This window comes from Sciurus vulgaris (assembly GCF_902686455.1).
Source record: "Sciurus vulgaris genome assembly, chromosome: 9".
NCBI classification, from domain to species: domain Eukaryota; kingdom Metazoa; phylum Chordata; class Mammalia; order Rodentia; family Sciuridae; genus Sciurus; species Sciurus vulgaris.
The window spans coordinates 85549617-85570424 of NC_136469.1; the positions used below are offsets into that span (position 1 = coordinate 85549617).

At 36.7% G+C, this 20808-nt stretch overlaps 1 protein-coding gene and 1 long non-coding RNA gene across 3 annotated transcripts in view; one reads left to right on the forward strand and one right to left on the reverse strand.

Moving 5' to 3' along the window:
* On the reverse strand, positions 1–18375 carry EREG (epiregulin). Its single transcript, XM_079153990.1, has 5 exons — positions 18143–18375; positions 6120–6206; positions 4421–4544; positions 3689–3838; positions 1–2509 (listed from the first exon to the last, which is right to left on the reverse strand). Exons 1-5 carry the CDS (start codon positions 18189–18191, stop codon positions 2428–2430), a joined length of 492 nt encoding a protein of 163 aa, XP_079010116.1. The 5' UTR covers positions 18192–18375; the 3' UTR covers positions 1–2427.
* LOC306669855 overlaps positions 18248–20808 on the forward strand; it is a 24936-nt gene continuing 22375 nt past the window's right edge. For both annotated transcript variants that reach the window (XR_013766226.1, XR_013766227.1), the window contains exon 1: positions 18248–18377. This is a non-coding gene — a long non-coding RNA (uncharacterized lncRNA). The remainder of the gene's footprint in view (positions 18378–20808) is intronic.

Below are 20808 nucleotides of genomic sequence, written 5' to 3' on the forward strand. Positions count from 1 at the left end.
TGTGTGTGTGTGTGTGTGTGTGTGTAGCTTCTTTGAGACATAGTTAGAAATCTATAAAATGAGGAAGATAACTAAAAGTGAGCCAAATACTTTTCATTTTCTGCAGGAAACATGAACTGATAGCAATCTTTTTTTTTTTTTTTATGTCTACTCAGTATGATCCTCACTAAAACAATCACTTTTTACTAATTTTCATCCACAAAATGCAATCCAAGTTATACTTTTTCATTATTTAATATGTATTTGTAAATAAAAATTTAACTCTTTCAGGGGTTAGTTCATTAGTTTGTTCGCAGTACTGGGGATGAAACTCAGGGCCTTGCACTTACTAGGCAAGTGCTCTGTCACTGAGTTACCTCCCCATCCCTATGGGGATAGTTTTTAAGCATTTTGAGTAAAGATAAAAATATCCAAAACTACTTGCACCATGTTATATTATATGAATTGAGATGCTGAAGATAGACTAATATACCAATACCACGATGCTGTCAATAAGGCTTTTGTTAATGAAATAGATTGTAGTTGAGTTCTTAGTCAATAAATTTTCTTTGAAACAGACAAAATCACTGAAAATAGGCAGACTTGCATTACATTCAGTAGGTGTCAATAAGTATATATTGGATTTAAAATGTGCCCTAAGATAACACATTTGATTTTTGGCTATAGTTAACATGAAATAAATATACTTTTAAGTAGCACTGAGTTTTATTTTCCTTTCATCTTGTTTTTAAGTTTCACATATTAGTTGATAGAACAACAAATGACTGTAATTCAATGGTCCATTGAGCTCATGCATACCTAAGTGTTTGTGCACGAATATGTTTAAGTATATATTTTTGTTTCTTTTGCTTGCTTGTTTCCCTAATGGCAAGAGCCAGGCCAGCACTATACATGAGAACCATGTGAACATACCAGGGTAGATAATCCATGGCTCCATCTGGAGGCAAGTCCTGGCACCTGGTTCTCCAGAGGTAACTCGGCTTATGATTTCTTTGTTGCCCTAGTACATGCCAAGAAAAAGGTGGAGGAAGACGATCCTTCCTGACCTGGTATGTGATACAGAGATGCTACCAAAAGATTTAGCATTCAGGGAGGTAGCCTCCCCTGAACGCCGAAGGTGATGACTGCCCTGTCTCCTATGCAATTGCCCAAAATACCCTTAACTCACTGAGACCTATAGGCTCAGAGTGCAGAAGAAATCTCAATCTCTTCCAGAAAATAAATAAATGACATGGGGGGGAAAGTGTGTAGGGGGGTACTTTTATCTCAGCCTCCATGGGAAGGTATGATTAAGTCTCTACATTTTAAAAAAACTTCCAAATAGAGTTTTTCATTTGGAAAAATACAATTTATTTTTCCTATTATTTTCCACTTCCTGTATCAGGATATTTTAAAATATATAACTTTAAGTTTTAGAAGAAGCTACTTACTAAACTATTTGTAAGTAAAACTTCTTGGATAGAAAATGAAATACTTGTATTTCCATTTTTAGACAACATGTAGAATGACTGTTCTATTTTAAAATGACAATTAGCTGATCACATTTTGGACTCTGCTTTACTCTTATAATTCTTCAACAAGTCTCCTATGAAAACAAATACCCTAAAGAGAAGCACAAATTTATGTATTTTTTCCTAATGGCCTCATGAGCAACAATTACCTCACATAAACAATGTGTTGTACAAAAGTAGAATATTGTGAAGCTATGGAATACCCTCTATTGACATGAAAGATGATGAAGCGTTCCATTCACTTGACTTGAAGAGAATCTGGTAGGTGGCTGAGTTTTCTGTAGCTGTGAGTTGGCACTGGGGATGGTCCACTGACCCTCCAAGCAGATATGTATCAAATTAGCCCATACAGGAATGAAGAGGCCATTCTTCCTGAACTTAGTTTATTTCAAATATGAGGTGTTTAGCATATGATCTGTTTGTTTCTCCCAAATCCCAATTTTATTACTATTTTAATACCTGAAACAGTAGTGCCAAACTAATGCATCAAACCATAACATAGTCAAGTAAATTATCACTGATTTAAAGAGTAGAAAAGAATCTACTTAAAACATTGATTTGACCATATATTTTGGTTTACAAAAATCTGTCACATGCTGACACTTCCTGAACAGTGAACTGGGCATTGCTCATTCCTAAGCACTGTGTAGCAGGCATATAAACTTTGAAGCTTTCAATAAAGCATTTAGCTCAGGAAATTATTTCTTATAAAAATATCTCTTTTCTTTTGATATTAAATATTTTTACACATAATATATTAGCAAATAGTCTGTCAAAAAATAAAACAAAATAAAAACATTTTTCTAAGCATATTAAAAATATGCTGTTGTTGACCTAGCACATGACCCAACATAAATATTATTAATAAAATAGGAATATTAACATTAACCAGGCATGCTGTGCATCCCTGAGCTGCTCAGACTTGAGACAATGCTGGTTCCCCTGAGGTCACTCTCTCATATTCCTTCTTTGAGTTTTTGCTTTTTTGATTTTTGTACCTGGAAATATTCAGAAAAGAAACCATTAGCACTCTATTTAATAGTTATAAGAAACAGTATGTTAACAAAAGAAACAAATGTATGGAATCCAAAAGCACATTAGAAGAGCATGTCCAAAATGATGGAAGTGCCTAGGTTTAGTTTGAACAAGGTGACATTATGAGGGAGGAAGGGAGTAGTGTTCTTTAGTCAAACAAGTTTGGAAGGAAAATGGCAGGAGGACTTCTCAAAGGTCTCTACATGCTCATGAATACTGTGAAATTTACTGAAGAGAATCCACTTCTCTCTTCCCCCTTCCACACTCTTCCCTTCTCTTTTTCTTTTTTCTTCTCTCTTAATAGCACTTCCTGCTGTGATGATAACTAATTAGGAAGGCATTATTATTTGATGGATTCTTATAAGGATTATTTATAAGATTTAAATAAATTTAACCTTATAAAAGTAGCACACTCTTAACCTTCACTAATGAACAATTTGTAAATTGAAACTGAAAAGTTCACTGAACAATTTGTACCAGTTTCAAAATAAGAAGGATTTTGAAAGGTGACATTTTCAAAGCAACTGTTATTAACTAATTCACACCAGTCCCACAGTCTGGTCCTAACCTATAAAACCTGCCAGTTATCATCCTATGACAACATTGTACATAAGAATGGGATATGACTGCTTTAGGGAACTGACCGGAACCAATTCTATCAGTAAGGTTTTATAATTTCCTGGAAACTAATTTCTACAGGTCTATCTTTCATTTTAATATCCCAAAACTCTGGGATTATTAATTTATAAGCTGTGTTTTATGAAATAAAAATCTGACCTAATAAAATAAATACAAGAATCTAAGTATAATAGCAGCATTGTGCTTCATGGTTTACTTTCGCATGTATCAGATTATCATACTCAGTACTAAAAGCAGCCTGGTGATTATAGGATAAGAATTTCTGTCTGTATTTTATAGAGGAAGGAACTGATATGCCCTGTTGGACTTTTGGACGACCACTTAAATAATAAGTAACAGAGCTAATAATGAAGTGCAATCCAGATGTTCTACAGCTAGAACATCTCTGTATATATCATCAATGCACACTTATTCCTCTAATGGTATGTTCATATTTTTACTCGGTTTGTAGGTCTGCACTGTGTAATTTATAAAAGTAGAATATAAAGAAAGCACTGGCTTACCATCTGCAGAAGTAGTATATGGAACCGGCGACTATGACAAGAAACAAAATAATAAGAATCACAGTCAAAGCCACATATTCTTTGCTCAAGGGTTGATGGACAGTTAAAAAGAAGTGCTCACATCGGACACCAGTGTAACCCACTTCACACCTGAAGAAAAATACAAGACAAAAATCAATTATTTCAGGACATCATGTTTATGAATTCTTTTTTTAAGAACTAGAGTTACAGTGTAATGCAAGAAATCAGCAATATTTGCTAGAAGTTATAAACATGGATTCAAAGATTGAATATAGCATTGGTACAACATTGATAAAATGAGTTCACAGAGCTCTTGGGCTAAATAGTGGTATTAAAATGACAGTTTGATTTAGCTGCCATTTAACTAGAATGGTGTTTTGTAAGCTTTGTAGAATTGATACTTTTTGTCTAAATCAGTGGAATCAGTTCTTAAAACACTGGCCGACATAGAAGTCCAATGAAAAGATTAAAAGTGGAGTTGCTATCATCGCAAGTGGGAGGGCATTTGAGTTCCTCCAGACTGTGCATCCATGAGGTATCTGTACAATTTGAAAACTGTTTGTTCCCCGATTTCAAAAAACTCAAAAAAGTTTCTAATAGTCTATATCTACTGTATTTTGATAGTCCATGGAAATATAGGGTAATTTCAAAATTTAAAACAAAAGGAGAGAAATGTAAGCTTCAACATTGTGCTTATTTTTGGCATATTACCTGCAGTAATTTTCACTCATGTCCACCAGGTAGATGCACTGTCCATGCAAGCAGTAGCCATTCATGTCAGAGCCACACTTTGTTATTGACACCTGAGCCACACGTGGATTGTCTTCCATCTGAACTGTAAAGGAAATGGAAAGTTGAAAGCATTATGTTGCCCTCTTGGACTCAGGGCATTAATCATCCTTTCACAACAGTAATCGCTGAGCAACTTCACAAAACAGGTTAGATGCCATCAGTCCGGGAGAATTTTCAGGAAGAGAAAACCATTCCACTGTAGGTATCACACTCCCTAGACCAATAAACAACCCCTGAATCCAAAGGAATATATCCAACGGACTAAACAAAATAAAAAAGCACTTGAGGATTTAATTCTCAAAAGACACACTTCATGGATAGAAAAGGTAGTTACACACACACACACACCTTTACTCTCCATAGTAGGCATTATTCACTTCTCCAAATAAAACATCTCATTCTTTCAGGTCTCAAGGCAATTCTGAAAATTCATTACTCTCAATAGCAATTTCAAGCTAAAATCATCAATTAATTCAAGAAAGCTTAATTCTATCATAGGTTTTTAAGTCAGTAAACTTTGTTTTGGTGTGTGGAATTGTTGAGGTTATCATCAAAGAAATCAAAGTCTCCTGACATCTCTTGCATTGAGACCTGAGTATAAACTAGACTAACTCTGAGTTAGAAATTCCTGTTATGTAAATACAACAATAAAAATAGGAATCTTGTAATCCCTGCTTGGGAGGCTGAGTCAGGAGGATCTCAAGTTCAAAGCCAGCCTTAGCAACTGCGAGGTGCTAAGCAACTCAGTGAGACCTTGTCTTTAATTTAAAAAATACAAAACAGGGCTGGGGATGTGGCTCACTGGTCCAGTGTGCCTGAGTTCAATCACCAGTACCATGTCCCCAAATAGGAATCCTGTTGGAAAGAGTGTTGCAACTTACAAATAAAATTCCCATTACAATGTTTTAGTTATTAAAATGTGAGGGATGTTTATGAAATTATCATTTTAAAAAATCTTGATTATAATACTCTTGCCCATATAACCAAAAAAGGAGGAAAAAGTGGTGGAGGAAAGCCACTAAACTTCCGAATAGCATGATGGTGAGGGACAAGAGAGAAGGTAATATTTTTTGGGAAAATATCTTGTTTTCTCAAACTAACCCTTGACTCAATAGCTCAGACTGAATATAGACCTTGGACCACAGAGACTGCAGTTTTTGATGGGAAAGACTATGTACTACCTACCTTTGTAGTTCTATGCCTTAGTAAAATGTTTAACACACATTAACTGAGAAAGGACATCATTTGTTCCTCTTTAATATATATGTGTGTATGCACATGCACTTTTTAAACTACTGTGTATAAAAGCAACATTTTCCTGTGTTTTGTTTGCCTGGGATCCAGTCTTACAGTGTGTCCTTTAATGATGATTCTGTAGAAAAATGGGATTTTCCTTATTCCCTGAGTTTTTAAGATCAAATCTTTACATATAAATAGATGTTGATCCCTCTCCCACTAGTTACCCCTTTGTGTATTTTTCCAGAACTGTAATTAATTAGTGGGTTAAAAATTAATACAGCATCTACTCTCTCCCTTTTTTATTGTTGCACATGTGTATTTACATTTTTGTTGAAAACTGTGTAATCCCTTGATGCAGAATTGATGAAACTGGGCTTACCCAAAGCTGTGCAGTTGTCATCAGCTTCCCCTGGGATACATGATGGAATCACAGTTGTGCTGAGAACTGTTTGTAGAAGATGCAAACCTATTGATGAAGGAAAATCAAACATATAGTTAATGTTTCCAGGAAAGAAACCTCGATCAGATTTGTAAATAACTGCAGCATTTACAAAGTAATTTTGATTGTTTTAAGGATTTCATCCATCAAAACCATAAAAAAATAGTTCATGGGAACAGACCTAGAATTGAAAATAAATGAGCCCCCAGCTCTTCTCGCTCAGGGTCCAAGCATTGTATTTAGTTATAAATTTACTGCTATAAACATTTTGCAATAACATTTTCAAAGACCTGATTGTGAAGTTTGAGTTTTCCTAAGCTTAGCAGTTAGAGAATTTCCAGTTTTACTCCACTATGTATTTAAAGTAATGCTTTGAATGAGACAGACATCATTACCCTATGTACATGTATGATTACACGAATGGTATGAATCTACATCGTGCACAACCATAGGAACAAAAAGATGTCCCCCACTGTGTACAATGAATTTAAACAATCTGTAAAATTAAAAAACTAATTAAAAAATAAAGTAATGCTCTGATATAGACCCCATCACAAAAGATTTCAAGTAAAAACCAGGCTCCATTTATGGTAACAACAGGAAAAAACCTAACATGTATTTATTGTTTATTTAAGTGTCTGTTACTCTTTACATTGTATTACACATGAAAATAGACTTTAATTAATAAAATATAATCTAGGTAAAGTCAGAATATGGCTTCCCACCTTATTCATAGGAAAGGGTTTCCAGAAGGTACCCAAATCTTCAGATACTCAAATCCCATATAAAAAATGGCATAGTATTTGTATATAACCTATGTACATCTCTCCATGTGCTTTAAGTTATCTCTAGATTATAACACCAAATACAATGTGGATGCTGTATAAATACCTGTTATACTGCACTGTTTAAGGAATGTAGAGAAAAGGTCTGTACGTGTTCAGTACAGTCACACTTTTTAAATATTCTTGAACCTGTGGATACAGAGGGTCAGCTAAATGGCTTATCCAATTCAGGAAGGAGCAGGTATGTCACATGAACCACACCAAACCCAAGCACTGAGTTTCTACCAATACAGACAGTGTCTGAATCAGCTGTTTCATTATGTCTCCAGCGAAAATGTTGGAAAATAGGCATTGGAATGACTTAAGTGGTTTCTGAATTGCATAGAAGGCATGATAATTTTAATTGCACATATGTTTATTTAAGAGCATTTAGCTTCTTCTTTTTAAGCTTCAGGTATTTGCACTTCAACTCTTCTTTCCTGTCTAGATGAGTAATTGTTAGATAATAAATATTAATAGTGGGGGTAGTAGCAATCGTTAACAGCAACTGAGATTTCATGAAAATGTACTGTGTGCCAGGCATGGTTCTATTTCTCTTATCCCTATTATCTCATTTAATCCTCTCAGTGACTCTCTGAGGAAGACACTGTGATTAGCCCCATCAGACATACAAGAAAATTGAGTATAAGGAGTTTAAGGAAACACATTGCTAAATGAGCCACATCATAAAATGTGAAAATGGGCAATAATACCTGAGTATAATGAACATCTTACAGATCAAACTAGGGTACCTTTAATTGAAGCAAAGTATTTACCCCATTGGGAGATAACAAAGTATGGTGAAAAGGAATCATATGAGCAAACTTGAGTGATGGAATTTTTGGTGCATTAATGAACTTCTCCAAGTCTCCATTTTTCCTACCTCACAGAGTTTTGGGGAGATCGAAATGAAATGATAGTCTTCTCAGATATCTTACCTACCAGAGATTCCCATAAATGTTCCTTGATACGCCACTTCTAGCCTCTAGTTTTAGCAGTATATGTGGGTGGTGCCCTCTACTGGCTTGTAACAAGATTATAAATCTGTTTATTATTTTGATCTCAAAAGAATGAATTAAATCATGTAAAACATGAGTTCTTTTTTTTACTTTTTCTTAATCAGAAAAAGCTTGTATTTATTAAGAAAACTGCGAATTCTTTGGGTTCTAAAAACCAAGTTACATATCAGCTTCATAGTTTATATTTTCATGTTTCGAACTTGACTTAACAATTCCGTGAAGCTGTTATTAGCCCCAAACAGTCTCAGTGCATGTAAATTAAATGCCTTATGCAAGATTATTTGTCTAGTGACAGAAGGTTAGAGTCAACAATCTGACATCAAGTCGTATATTCTTTCGATAATTTAAAAATACTGTTTTCTTGACAGTTTTAGTATTATTTCTTCCCCACTCCATGTTTCTCCTACAATATAAATGTTACTTCAATTGCTCTCACATATTTTTAAAAAATCATCTTTCTAAAATGACAAAGACAGTGGGTAAGTGTGGATTTCCTTGTCAGTTAAACTGAGATAAAATTTTCTTTTCATGTTTTTTTTTTTTTTTTTTTTTTTTATGGAAGATGAGTTAGATTCTCATCCATGTCAATTTTGTGATACTTCTCATTATAATTTTGCCATGCACTTTACTGAAGAATTAAACCCCTTACCTTAGCCTCTTCAATACGAACTGAACTTCTGGTTGCAAATGTTTTTATTACCAATTCTCTCTTAGGAAGTTGCCAGCCATGTTGAAAGTGCACATTTCAATCCAGTTTCTCATTCCTTTACAGAAACCAAGAGTGGCCTTTCCTGCTTAGAATTGCTTACAGTTGCAACTTGGCACAACTATAGAATTCAGCGAATTGCATTGAGGTGCTGAAGGTTTTGTTTGTTTGTTTGTTTAGGTTTTGGGTAGTGGTTAGTTTTTCCACTGTTGGAAACTTTATTCTAGCTGTTTAGGCCACCGGTGAAATATTTGTCTTCATCAATTAAAGATTGTTCAGCCCAGGGTGTGCCTCCATGAAAACAAGGCTTCCTCTACCTGTGACGCTTCCTTGGACACAGTCCATTGCTCAGGACAGTTTCTGTGAGACTTGCTGCATTAATCCAACAACACGATATTTTACAGAGGAAATTGTAAATAATTGTAAATTCTCCTCTCAAATTAAAGTGTGCAACTGCAGCTCTAGCATAGATGGATGTGGCCAATGAAATAAGAAAATTGGTTTTGAATCATTTGACCAAATATACAGTTCTAGTGCTTCAAAACAGTGGTTCTCAGGTGTAAAACATCACTATTATTTTATAGTCATAAGGAAAGAACTAAGTTCTAAGTTATATCCATATATTTCCTTAATAGTCACTTTTTTCATGATTTTAGTGTTCATTGCACACAATTACTCTACGATTCAATTACAAATATTATATTTGAGTTTTTGATCCATTCCAATATTCCCTGCAAGAAAATAATTCACTATGATCCTAAAGAGTTTGGCTAGTGTCTGTGTCAAAATCAAGATGTAACCAGTTTTACATTGGTAACTAAGAGAGGAATCTGCAAGGTGATACTGGAAGATGATCTATAAATTTCCACTGGCAGTTAGAATTTCTACTTCAGTACAAATACAAAGATCAAAATCCTTTTAAAGGTTATTCTGTCAAATTTCAAAATGGGTCTAGAAATATGAAGCTCACCTATTCATCTCTCCACCTTCACCTTTTGGAGATTTTGTTTCAGCGAAATCTCTAATGTGCCAACAGGAAGTGGAACCACTGACTCAGAGGATACAAATTGTCTCTTCCCCATGAGTCAGGCTGAGCCTACACCCTTACACAATATTGGGGACCGTGCGTGGTGCGTGGGAGAGGTTGAGTACCATCACCGGAATGGGGATAGCACTAAATGTCGTGGGCCCTGGAGCCCTAAGAAATGGTTACCCAATAGTCCATTGGAATGCCGGAAGTAGAAAAAATTTGTCCTTGTCATTATACTTGGTTTCTTTTCACCTTGCTTCCTAAGGATCCCACTAAGGGGCGCATCTAGAAGGACAATACAGGGGATGCTGGGATTCAGTGACTGACTGACCAAGCCAAGTCAGTAACATTGCTTGCAAATCTCAGGGGTAAAATGATTTCTCTGGAAAGCAATGAAGCAAATATAAATGATCCAAAAATACGATGTAATAGAATGAAAGGTATATGCCTTATTTTCTCAATCAAATCTTTTAAAATATTAAGTTCAGAACAGCAAACTCATGATGAATCATAGTATGTGCCTGGCCCAAACAGGTAGCAAAATCTGCTTCGTTCACACTTTTGCTGTGGTCACATGCCAACCTACCCCGTACTGTTAGTTTCCTACCTTCTTCCACAGCAGCGTATAATTTTAGGATTTGTCTATAACATAGTAAGCTTGTTAGGTCTTGTGCACTTTTAAAGAATGAACATGCCTTCACCATTTGGGGGTGCCTTGTTATTTTAAATAAGATTTCACTATTAGACAAGATCTTGCATTTCCTTGGATAAAATAACTATAAACTTGATCAAGTCATAGTGAACAGAACTACTCTCAGTACTTTCTAGTAACAGTCTACTTTTTCAGAATAACATATATACGTGTATAAATGTATAGAAAACTGACCTTTAAACTGTAAACTAAACCCACATGTATACATACAAATGTATGGAGAACTAACCTTGCCTTCAACAGCAATCAGTCTATTTATTTATTATACTTCTTAAAACTAAGTTTCATTAAAAGCTAAGTGTAAAAACTATAACTATTTCACCTAAATAGCAGGAAATCAGAGGTCAATATAATAATGTTATAAATAAGTATTTTTTTAAAATTTTGAGCTTTAAAAGACAGGCATAGGATCTTCCGACAGGTGACAAGAGAAGATTTAATATGTAATTTATATGCAGTGCATTATATTCTACAATTTTGACAGTAATTTCTAAATCATATCTCAAATATTTTATTCATCTTACAATGCAGTACTTAACAATATTCAAACAAAAAAATCAGTAGGTCAAAATAATGAAAAATTGACTACTTTGCCGTAAACATGGGTGTAAACATGAATATCTCAGTCATCATAGAAGTACTGCCATAATGCAAGAGAACTAAGACCAACTCTCAGGTAAAGGGTATAATTTATGTTCATCTAGGTGTTCTGGAATTTTGTGGCTAAGAGTCGTAAACATGAGACCAAATCCTCCTGAAAGCCAATGATATATTTTTACCATACAATTTCAATTCTAGGGAAAAGGTTTTATCCTCAAAATAATCTGACAGGGGAGGGGATTTTTTATAACCTGTCTTGCTTCCCACTTCTACCCGTATAAGTCCAATTCAGAGATTTAAACTACTTTTACATTGTTTTCCCAAAGGAGTAGTCTCATAAAGGGGCAGCAGTTTGGGTTACGAGTGTTTGCCATTTGCCTTTTTGTCATTATGGTTATATTGTGGCCTGAATTTATAATATTCAATGACATTTTTAGAAGTATATTGACCATTTTGCTTTCTGTATAGATGTCTATGCCAAACATGAATTTTTCGGAAGGATAAGACATTCATCAGTGAACCCTCCCTTCAAAAATGAGAGTTAGTACACAAAAGAACATTTAAGGGGCTGGGGCTGTATCTCAGTGGCAGAACCCTTGCCTACCATGTGTGAGGCATGGGTTTGATCCTTAGCACTGCATAAAAATAAATAAAATACAGGCATTCTATCACAACTACAAAAAAATTTTTTAAAAGAACATTTAAAAATATTGAGGTTGATTATTTTTCATTCAGAAAACCAACATAATACGAATCACACATTGTATTATGGAAACTTCCTTTATATAGTTTATGAAAATGCATTTGGTTAACACTGGGGACCTTGATTTCAGTTAGACACACATCTGCATCCACAGTATGATAGCAGGGTGAGGAGGGCTTCATTACAACCTCACAAACGGAAAAGAAGGAGGAAAGCAGCTTAGCCTCTACTTGTTTTTAATTAACTACGTGTGTCAAATGATATCTATGAATTTATAAATATCTGTTGAGCATTTTTCTATGAGCAAGATATCAAGCAAGATGCTGTCTGAAAAATCATTGTAAAAGACATGGTTCCTGACCTGAGTACACTTAATGAAACTAGACACCTGGAGAAGGTGAAGAAAGAAGAGAATTTGCAGATGATGTCAAGTATCTGTCCAGAAAATACAAAGGAGGACAGTGCCATTAAATGAGTAGAAAGCAAGCAGCACAGCAGGTTTGTGGAGGCATTTGAGTATGGAGAGAGAACATGAGTAAATGAATTGGAGTTTGAAGCTCATCTGCTATTTAAATATATGAGGTAGTTGGGAATACAGATATGGAGTAAAAGAATAAGAATGGAATTTATTATAACTATGTGAAAGTCATATGAAGATATATTACCTTAAGTCAAGGGAGTCACTCAGAAGGTCCAAGGGTAATAGTTTGGAATGCAAACTAACACAGCTTGGGGAAATAGGTGGTAAAGAGCAGACAGAAAAAGGTCAAGGGAAGAGAAAATCTCTGAAAAAAGAAATTTCAGTGTTGTGAGAACCAAGGGAGTAGAGTTGTAACAGGAAATGTAAGGAGGTCAGCAAGGCAATGACTGCATTAATGACTCCATCATAAAGAAGAGTCATCCTTATTAGATGCAAATAGTTCTAAAATCAGCAATAAAAATTGCTAAACAGATTTTCTTGCTTGTTTGTTTTCTCGGAATTGGTGATTGAACCCAGGACTTCACTTGCAAGGCAAGTGCTGTACCACTAAGCTACATCCCCAGACACCAAAGCAGAATTTTTAAAAAAACTAGAATTTGATTTGTATTTGGATCCAACTTACTATTAATATTAATTTTATTTGTCTTGGTTATTTAAGCGCTAATTATTCAAAACTGTGAATTACGGGTGGCAATGAGTTATGATTATTAAGAAAATGCATTGGGTTAGCAGTTCTCAACCAGGAGTGCTTGACCACCTCTGGAGGTGATTGTGGTTGTCACAACTAGGGGGAGCTACTGACATCTAGTGGGTAAAAACCAGGCTTGCTACTGAACGCCCTGACAGGAACAGGACAGACCCCCACAAGGAAGTTTCATCCAGGTCATGTTAATAGAATCAAAGTTCGAAACTCCTTGATTAGTCTCAAGAGACGTGGAATCCAGTTCTAGCTCAGATACTTATTTATTTTCTTTGATTTGAGTTTCTTTTACCTCTGAAAACAGACTAAAGTGAGATGGGGTGGAGAGGGAGATGGAATTTGAATTAGATTACTCTAAATTTCCTTTCTCTTACTGTATATATACATCATTCAATCATATCACTGTTCAGTAATCTCTCATTGTCTCTCTTTCTTTCTCTCTCTCTCTCTCTCTCTCTCTCTCTCTCTCTCTCACTCACACACACACACACACACACACACACACACACAATCAATATGAATACACTTGAATTTTGGTAGACAGAACATCACTGAATAGAGACTATAAGAAGAGATACAAATGTGAAGAGCAAAGAAAAATCATTAGACTAAGAAATAAAGGAATTGAGTTTTCAAAACTACCGCTTAATCTTGAAATATTTTCCTTCTCAAATACATTTTTAAAGAACAGCTGGTTCAGTCAAAACGTAGTGGTAAGAACTCTGAACACAGGACAAATCTAATCATCCATCTCACAAACAGGTCATATTGATGTTTAATAGAGCCTGTGTTTTTCTGTTTTTGTTATTGTTTTGTATTTCATGCTCCCACTAAGTTTGTTTAGATACAGACTCAGTGTGATGGGACAAGGGCAGGACCAGAGGAATGCGTGAGTACACTGGGGGGGGGGGGGGGGGTCGGGTTAATCAGAGGAGACTCCCTAAGGAAATGAGTCTTAAAGAATGAGGAGAATTTTCACTGACATTGAAGAGTGATTTGGGAACCTCTGCACTAGAGGGTACAGCAAATCCGAATGTAGCGCCTCCATGCTGCGTCAGTCCTGTGTGGTTCCTCTCTAAACCTATGTCTCCACTGGCAAAACGGGAACAATAATACTTTTTCTAGCCATAGAGATATTATTGTAGAAATCAAACGAGGCTTTTGTAAGAAAGCACTTTGATGATGATGATGAGAGTTCTTATTTTTAAAAAGTTTTTTATTATTTTCTAATATCATCCTGTCCATTAAATCAGATACAATAAACTCATTTATATATATTCATATGCATGTGTATATAAATATATATATAATAATCTCCATTTTACAGATGAGAAAACTGAGGCCCAGAGAGGAATAAATCTTTCTGAAAGTATGAAATGAAAGAACTCATGCATGAAATCTGTGTTTGATGAACTAAGCCTCTTAATTCAAAACTATAAAGTTTTGACATACATTAACGTGTGTGTATGTATGTATAATTTCCCTGCCTCAAATTTAACATTGAAGGATTTTGATCTAAGAGATTAAGGGCTAACGTATTTTTTCTTTTTCCTGGGCAAGAATCAAATCGTTATGAATAACTAATTTAAATAGTATGGTAGTTAATTAAATCATTACTTTAACCTAGAATGCCATTGAACCTTTATCTTTCTTGCAACTAGACACCCCGTCTTACATAAACTGCATTGCCAGAGGATACTGAGTCTGTTGCATTACCTCATTTTTTCAAAGGTTCCAGAATTAGCATACCAAAGTGATGGCTGTCAGGCTGCTCCTCCCTGAGGATCTCCTTTATTGCAGCTTTGGGGAACCTTCCTATTGTCTCCCAATGGAATATTCCCAACAGCAGTTATGGCTATATCAATAGGTTATTTGCATAGGCCTATATTCAGAGTTGAGAGGAAGGATGAGGAAACACCTTAATTTACAGTCTCTCTGAAAAGAATTTCTTACTTGACATTTGCATCTCTTGTTAGGAAATGGGAGATTCTTACCCAAAAAAAGAGAGGGGGAAGGCTAAAAACATTTAAATTTTTCCAAAATGACTATGTGAGTATTGAATTTTTAATAAAGGAAATATGTCTGTTTTCTCATGATTAATAGAAATGGTCCTTTATGGATGCTTATTTAATTCATAATTATATAAAACAGACAAGGTATACAAAATATGTAAGATATCCTTCTCCTTGATTGCTTTATATAACATACCTTGGAAAATACAGAAATAAAGGCCTTCGTTAACAATGCAATTACTGCTTTTAATAAAAGTCATACCCAAGAGACATGTTGACAAAAATTATGAACAATAAAAATTCAACATTTTTGAGCACAAGTTGAGAGAATGCTCATATGTTTCCTGTACCTGAATTAGCTTAGAGTCAGGAAGCCCAATTTGTATATACGTTGCACCTAGAACAGGTTCCAAGACTTAGGGTGGCCCCAGACACCTCTGGAACTTCTCTATCATAAGCTCTTATTTTGATTATGCTCCCACTAACCCACTGGTTCCTTACACATTGTTAAAGATTGACCTTGCAGTTTCCTCTAAATCTTTGTAAGGTATTTGACTTCACTGAGTCTTTGTTTCTGTATTTGTTAAAAGTGAACTAACTGCACCCCTGTGTATTGCTATTTTAAAGAATTAATGAAGTGATATGTGTAAAGCATCTAACACTCATGTGTGGTACATAGTAAGCATTTGGTAACTTTCATCCCCTTCCCCATTCCTGAATTTGCATTCCAGTGGGGAACCAGACATCTGCATTACCCTAGCTGCTCATGTGGCAAGACCATGCAGAGGGCAAATGTGGTACCCAGGTCAAAATCCAGACAGGGGAGGCTTGTCATTGTGTTTTCTGCCCAGATGTGTCATCTCAGGTGATGCCAAGACTCAGGCAGCTCATAAATTCTCAGGGTCAACAGAGAGGACTGAAAGCAAGCCAAATGTCTCACCAAGATTCCTGCTTGTTTGCTCTGCTTAATGCTTTCTTGTTGTATGAAGTTGGACTAAATTGTCTAGGAGATACCATTCGGGAACATGCTCAAAAACCTGTTTGAATATGAACGAAAACGTTTGAATTTTAGATGAAGAGCCCTAAACATAATTGCAGAATTCAAGATAAAAATTTTTCCTCTTCTTTTTGTAATAATCACAAAATTTGGAAGAATAATACAGCTGGAAAACTACAGATTATTCAGAAAAAATATTATTCATTTTGAGGTATCTCCACACTTTTTCTTAATGCTCAGTAGACTAAAATTGCTAGTAAACCAAGGCATCTTTTATACCGAAAATTGGGATCAGCTTCCCAATCCGTAAAACAAGAATATCAATGGGAAACATTTTGAAAATTTACAAGTAATCAAATGATTGTGTCTGTAACAATTTAAGTCCACATATTGAGGATGGAGAGTAGAATTTTTTCCATAATCATAAATACTTAAAACGCAAGAAATAATAAAATGTATGAGTAAAATGACATGACAATACATGTCTCTTCCTTTTGAAGGACAAAGTTTGGGGGACCCTTTTGTTTGGGGAAAAGCAATTTTAGAATTGCCTTTGCCTTTTTTCCATCTAAAAAAGTACTAAAACTGTAGGACCTGCATACCTGAATAGAGTTATAAAGATTTGATATAAAACTTCAAACAGGAACTTTCCTAGTGGCAGAGAAATATCTAAACAAACTGGGAAAACAGAAACTGACCTAGCTCATTTGGAAATGGGCTTGGCAGCTGACGAAATAGGTGAACTATAATTAAGTAATGCAATAAAGGAGTTAAGCACTTTCATGACAACAAAAACATACACAACACACACACTAGTTGGGTAGTACCCAGGTTATTCATAGGCTCTTGCTGTCTCAAATTAGAATATTCAATGAGATGCCTCAACAGACACTTGCATTGTTCAGATGCAACTTACAGGTGGAGGGGAGAAAAAGTACAGTGCCATTCTGACCTCTAGGTTAATTTCTAACTCTAGGAAAACTTATTATCTTTCTAATTTTATTCTTTTCACAGATTCCAAGCAAAGACAGCAAAGCCTTATTATTTATTGGGAATCTTCTAGCAACTTGTTCTTATCTCAGTTTTGGCAGAAACTACAGATCCAGTTTCCACTTAAGTTCCTGCACTTGGATGTGTGAGTTCTAACTATGCAAAGTATGCATTTCATTCCGTCCCTTAATCCCTGAGGTAAGACTGTTGAAATAATCATTTAACTGTCACATTCTGCAAAGGTAGAGTTAGTGTGTGAGGGAAATTCACCTCATTGCCATTCCAGGAAGAATATGAGACTGTCAACTTTTATTTCCTTATTGAAATAATCATGTGCAACTCCAAACTCCCCTTGAAATTTAAAGAATCAGGGAAAAGTGATTTTTGTTTCAAACCAAAATGCAACATTCAGATTTTTTTTTTTTTTTCTTTCCCTTCCCCGGGGTAGGGGGTGGGGAATCTCAAATAGGAAGAAAAATACCTTCGGCGATTACAGGCTACAAGGTGCAATCAGCCCCAAGAGCAAAGTGCCTGACGAGGCTCTGGAGGCGGCGGCTGCTGGGGAAACCGAACTCAGCAGGTGTAAGGAGGCAAAGGGCGGTGGGGAGCGGCAGGACCTGCCCAAGTGCCTTCAATTCCAGGTACCCAAGGACAGCGTTTTAATTCTGTCGCGTCTGGAGCACCAGTCTAGCTCCCGTTGGCACACACCAGCGCCCTCAGGAAGCTAGACCGGGCTAGATTTTAGAAAACTGGGTGCAAGATCGAGAAGGAAAAGCATTTCTTTTCAAATGATCTCTTATTGCTCAGGTGTAGTCTCAAATGGCCCCCCTCCAAGAAGAAAGAACAAAACACGAAATATCAACAGTGGTTTTCAGGCTTTTAGATTTCTAGACCTGACAAATTTTCAAAAAGAAAAAACAAAGTTTTTCCACTTTTTATTTTGCCTAATAGAAAGTATGTTAGTTTATGCACAACATATATACTAGTAATTAATTCGTCAATGAAAAGCATTTTTAATATTCATCTCTCACCCCACCTCCAGCTTGCCAGAGGAAAAGGCAGACTTGCATCAATTTAAATAGAGCTCACTTTAGCCTTGTGGACAACTCCGTACTTGTCCTGTGACAAATGCACAGAGACAATATCGGTCTCCTCTTCGGGGGCGGGGGGTGGAAGAGGCGAGGCTTACCTAGGCAGAGCCTCAGCGCCTGGACCAGGCCCGCGGGACGCGTCTCCATCCTCTTCCCTGCGGCTATCCTCGGCGGAGCGCGGGCGCCCGGGCTGCGGGAGCTGGGGTGGGCGGCTGTCGGGGACGCTCAGGCCGGGCCCAAGAGACCGGCTGCCGGGCTGTGGCTGGAGTGCTGTGGGAAGCCTGAAGGGTCTACGCGTCCACTGTGTCCCTGTGACACCGGCTTGTCAGGCAAGTGAGCTCAACTGCCCCGCGCTGCGACCTTTATAAGTCTGGGGAGGTGCTTCCGGACGAGAGCACTTACTAGCGGGGTGAGGTACAAAGTGCCCAGAGTTTCATAATCTCGGCCCCCGGGGGAGGAGTGGTGACCGGCGGACTGTCCGGATGTCATCCTCCCTCCCTGGAGCACTTGAGAGTAGTGGTTGAGGAATGAAAAAATGTCCTCTGGTTAGCCAGGGACTACTCCCCAAACTTTTCCATCCTCGAGATCCGACTTACGCAGGAGAAGGTGGGGATCCCGGACCAGATGAGTTGGATTGCTTCGTGGGGTCATCTGTCGGGTAGTGGGTGGCTTTAGTTGCTGTAGGTGACAGACATAACTTGAATCAAAGTCAGGGCTGATGTTTCCAGTGCATGCTTTTGGAGAGCTCTCTCTGTGTGTAACTCACTAACTTCAGCAGAGGTCGTGTTTATGAACATACTTGAAGTTTGTCAGTAGCTTAACACTCTCCTCCTATGCAAACACACCACCACCCAGAAATGCCTTTCACATCTACCCTTCCTTCTCATCCCCTCTGCTTCAAGCATGATTCAGGCATTCGTCACCTCAACATCTAGTAATTATAAAGAAAACCCCAAGTTATTTTTTCTTCTGTCCTACTTGCCTTCTATCAGCTTGCTATTTTGGAGCTCACTTCCCCAAACATCACCTCAATCCTGTCACTCCCATTACCTTTTGGACAAGGCCTGACACAATGTGAACCCCAAGCCTCAACCCTCAGCTCTCCCTAGTTTTGCCAAATTGTCCCACCCCAACCAGGCTGGAAGACTCACTAAGCCTTTGCTTATTCCCACTTTCCTGCTTTTGCTGAGGGAGTCACACTTTGGGGAACTAGTCAAATCTGGTTCCCTTTATGGAAACTAGTCAAATCTAGTCAAAATTTCATGGTTCTCCTCAATGGCCTGGATTTATTAGTGTACAGGGATCTCCATTCATCAACAGCTTTTATTGTTTAACTTCTCCCTAGGTTCACAGATTTCTAGATCTGATCCTACACTGTGGTAAAAACAATTTTGTATACTTGAACTTCTATTGTGTGTAAGTCCTATGTTCAGATATGTGAATACATATACCTAGTCTTGCTTTTTAGGTTGACCAAGGATAGTTCGTCAGTTTAGCAGTATACAAGCATATTTGACGAGAAAATAGAATCCAATGGATGATTAACTCCTTACCTATTTCCACTTTTAATTGTATTATTATTATTATACATCTCTGTCCCTGACTCCAAGGCCCTTTAATGTTCAGAATCTCCCTTTTTGGAAACAAATACTTCACCTGTCTTTCAGTGGTTAAGATTTAGGGTATCTGTGAACCCTTGAATAAGTTATTTGATCTCTCTCAGGTTGCTTACATGTAAACTAGGGATAATAACAGTATCTAACTCATAGGAAGATAATGAAAGTGCTTAGCACAGTGTCTAGCAAAAAGTGCTCCTTAACAGTATATACTATTGTACCTCAACACTGATTCTTAGGATGGTGGTTCTTGGTGAGTGGTCAATATTTGTGAGGTAAGTAAACCAAAGAACATCAAAGTGAATTGGGTTCCTAAGTCTCCTGACTAGGCATAAATGACTTCTCACTTAATTACTCTTTTGTATAAGAACAAATGGAGCCAAGAAAGATTATATTGGCAATGGGGTACAGTTTTATGGAGCATTGATCGGAATCATAAGTTTGGTACATTAGAATTAGGAAAAGGGACTGCTGGTTACAAAATGTGTTTTTTCCCTGTATATTGAATCTGGAAAAATAAAATGAAAAATAAATAAAAAACTCTAGTGTCTGAGGAATGAAAACAGAATTCCAAAGAATTGGGTGTCACCTGGGATCATTTCCTTATTCTGCACAGTGATGCCAGCAGGTACTTGTAAGGAGTGATAGGCAAAAGACTTCTTGGGTCTTGATTAATGCCTTCTTTCACCAAATATAGTGTTGTGCCTTATGTTCAGAAGGATGGGGTGGGAGTATGATGAAGAGAATGGGGTCATGGTGACAAGAGTTGGCAACAGTCAACTCTATGGTATTGATGTGTGGGGAGGAACTTCTTCACTTTGTAGCCAATGCCTGCCAGCATGAGATATCATCATCGTGAAAAAAATCTTTGTGCTTGTCTCAAAATTTTCCACAGCAACATACTCTCCTACCGGCTGATTTTACATGATGTGAAGAAATCTTTTCTTTATTGGTTCTATGTTTACTCAATTTTCTAGCCATTATTTTTCGAGAATGACTCCACCATGACACATCAGGGGTTTGCCGCTGCCTCCGCAAAATGGTATTCTCCTTTTTTTTTTTTTTAATAATTGGACAATTTTCATTAATCGTCCTTTTAAATACATATACATACTATGAAGCACAATCATGTACCCTCTTAAAGGCAC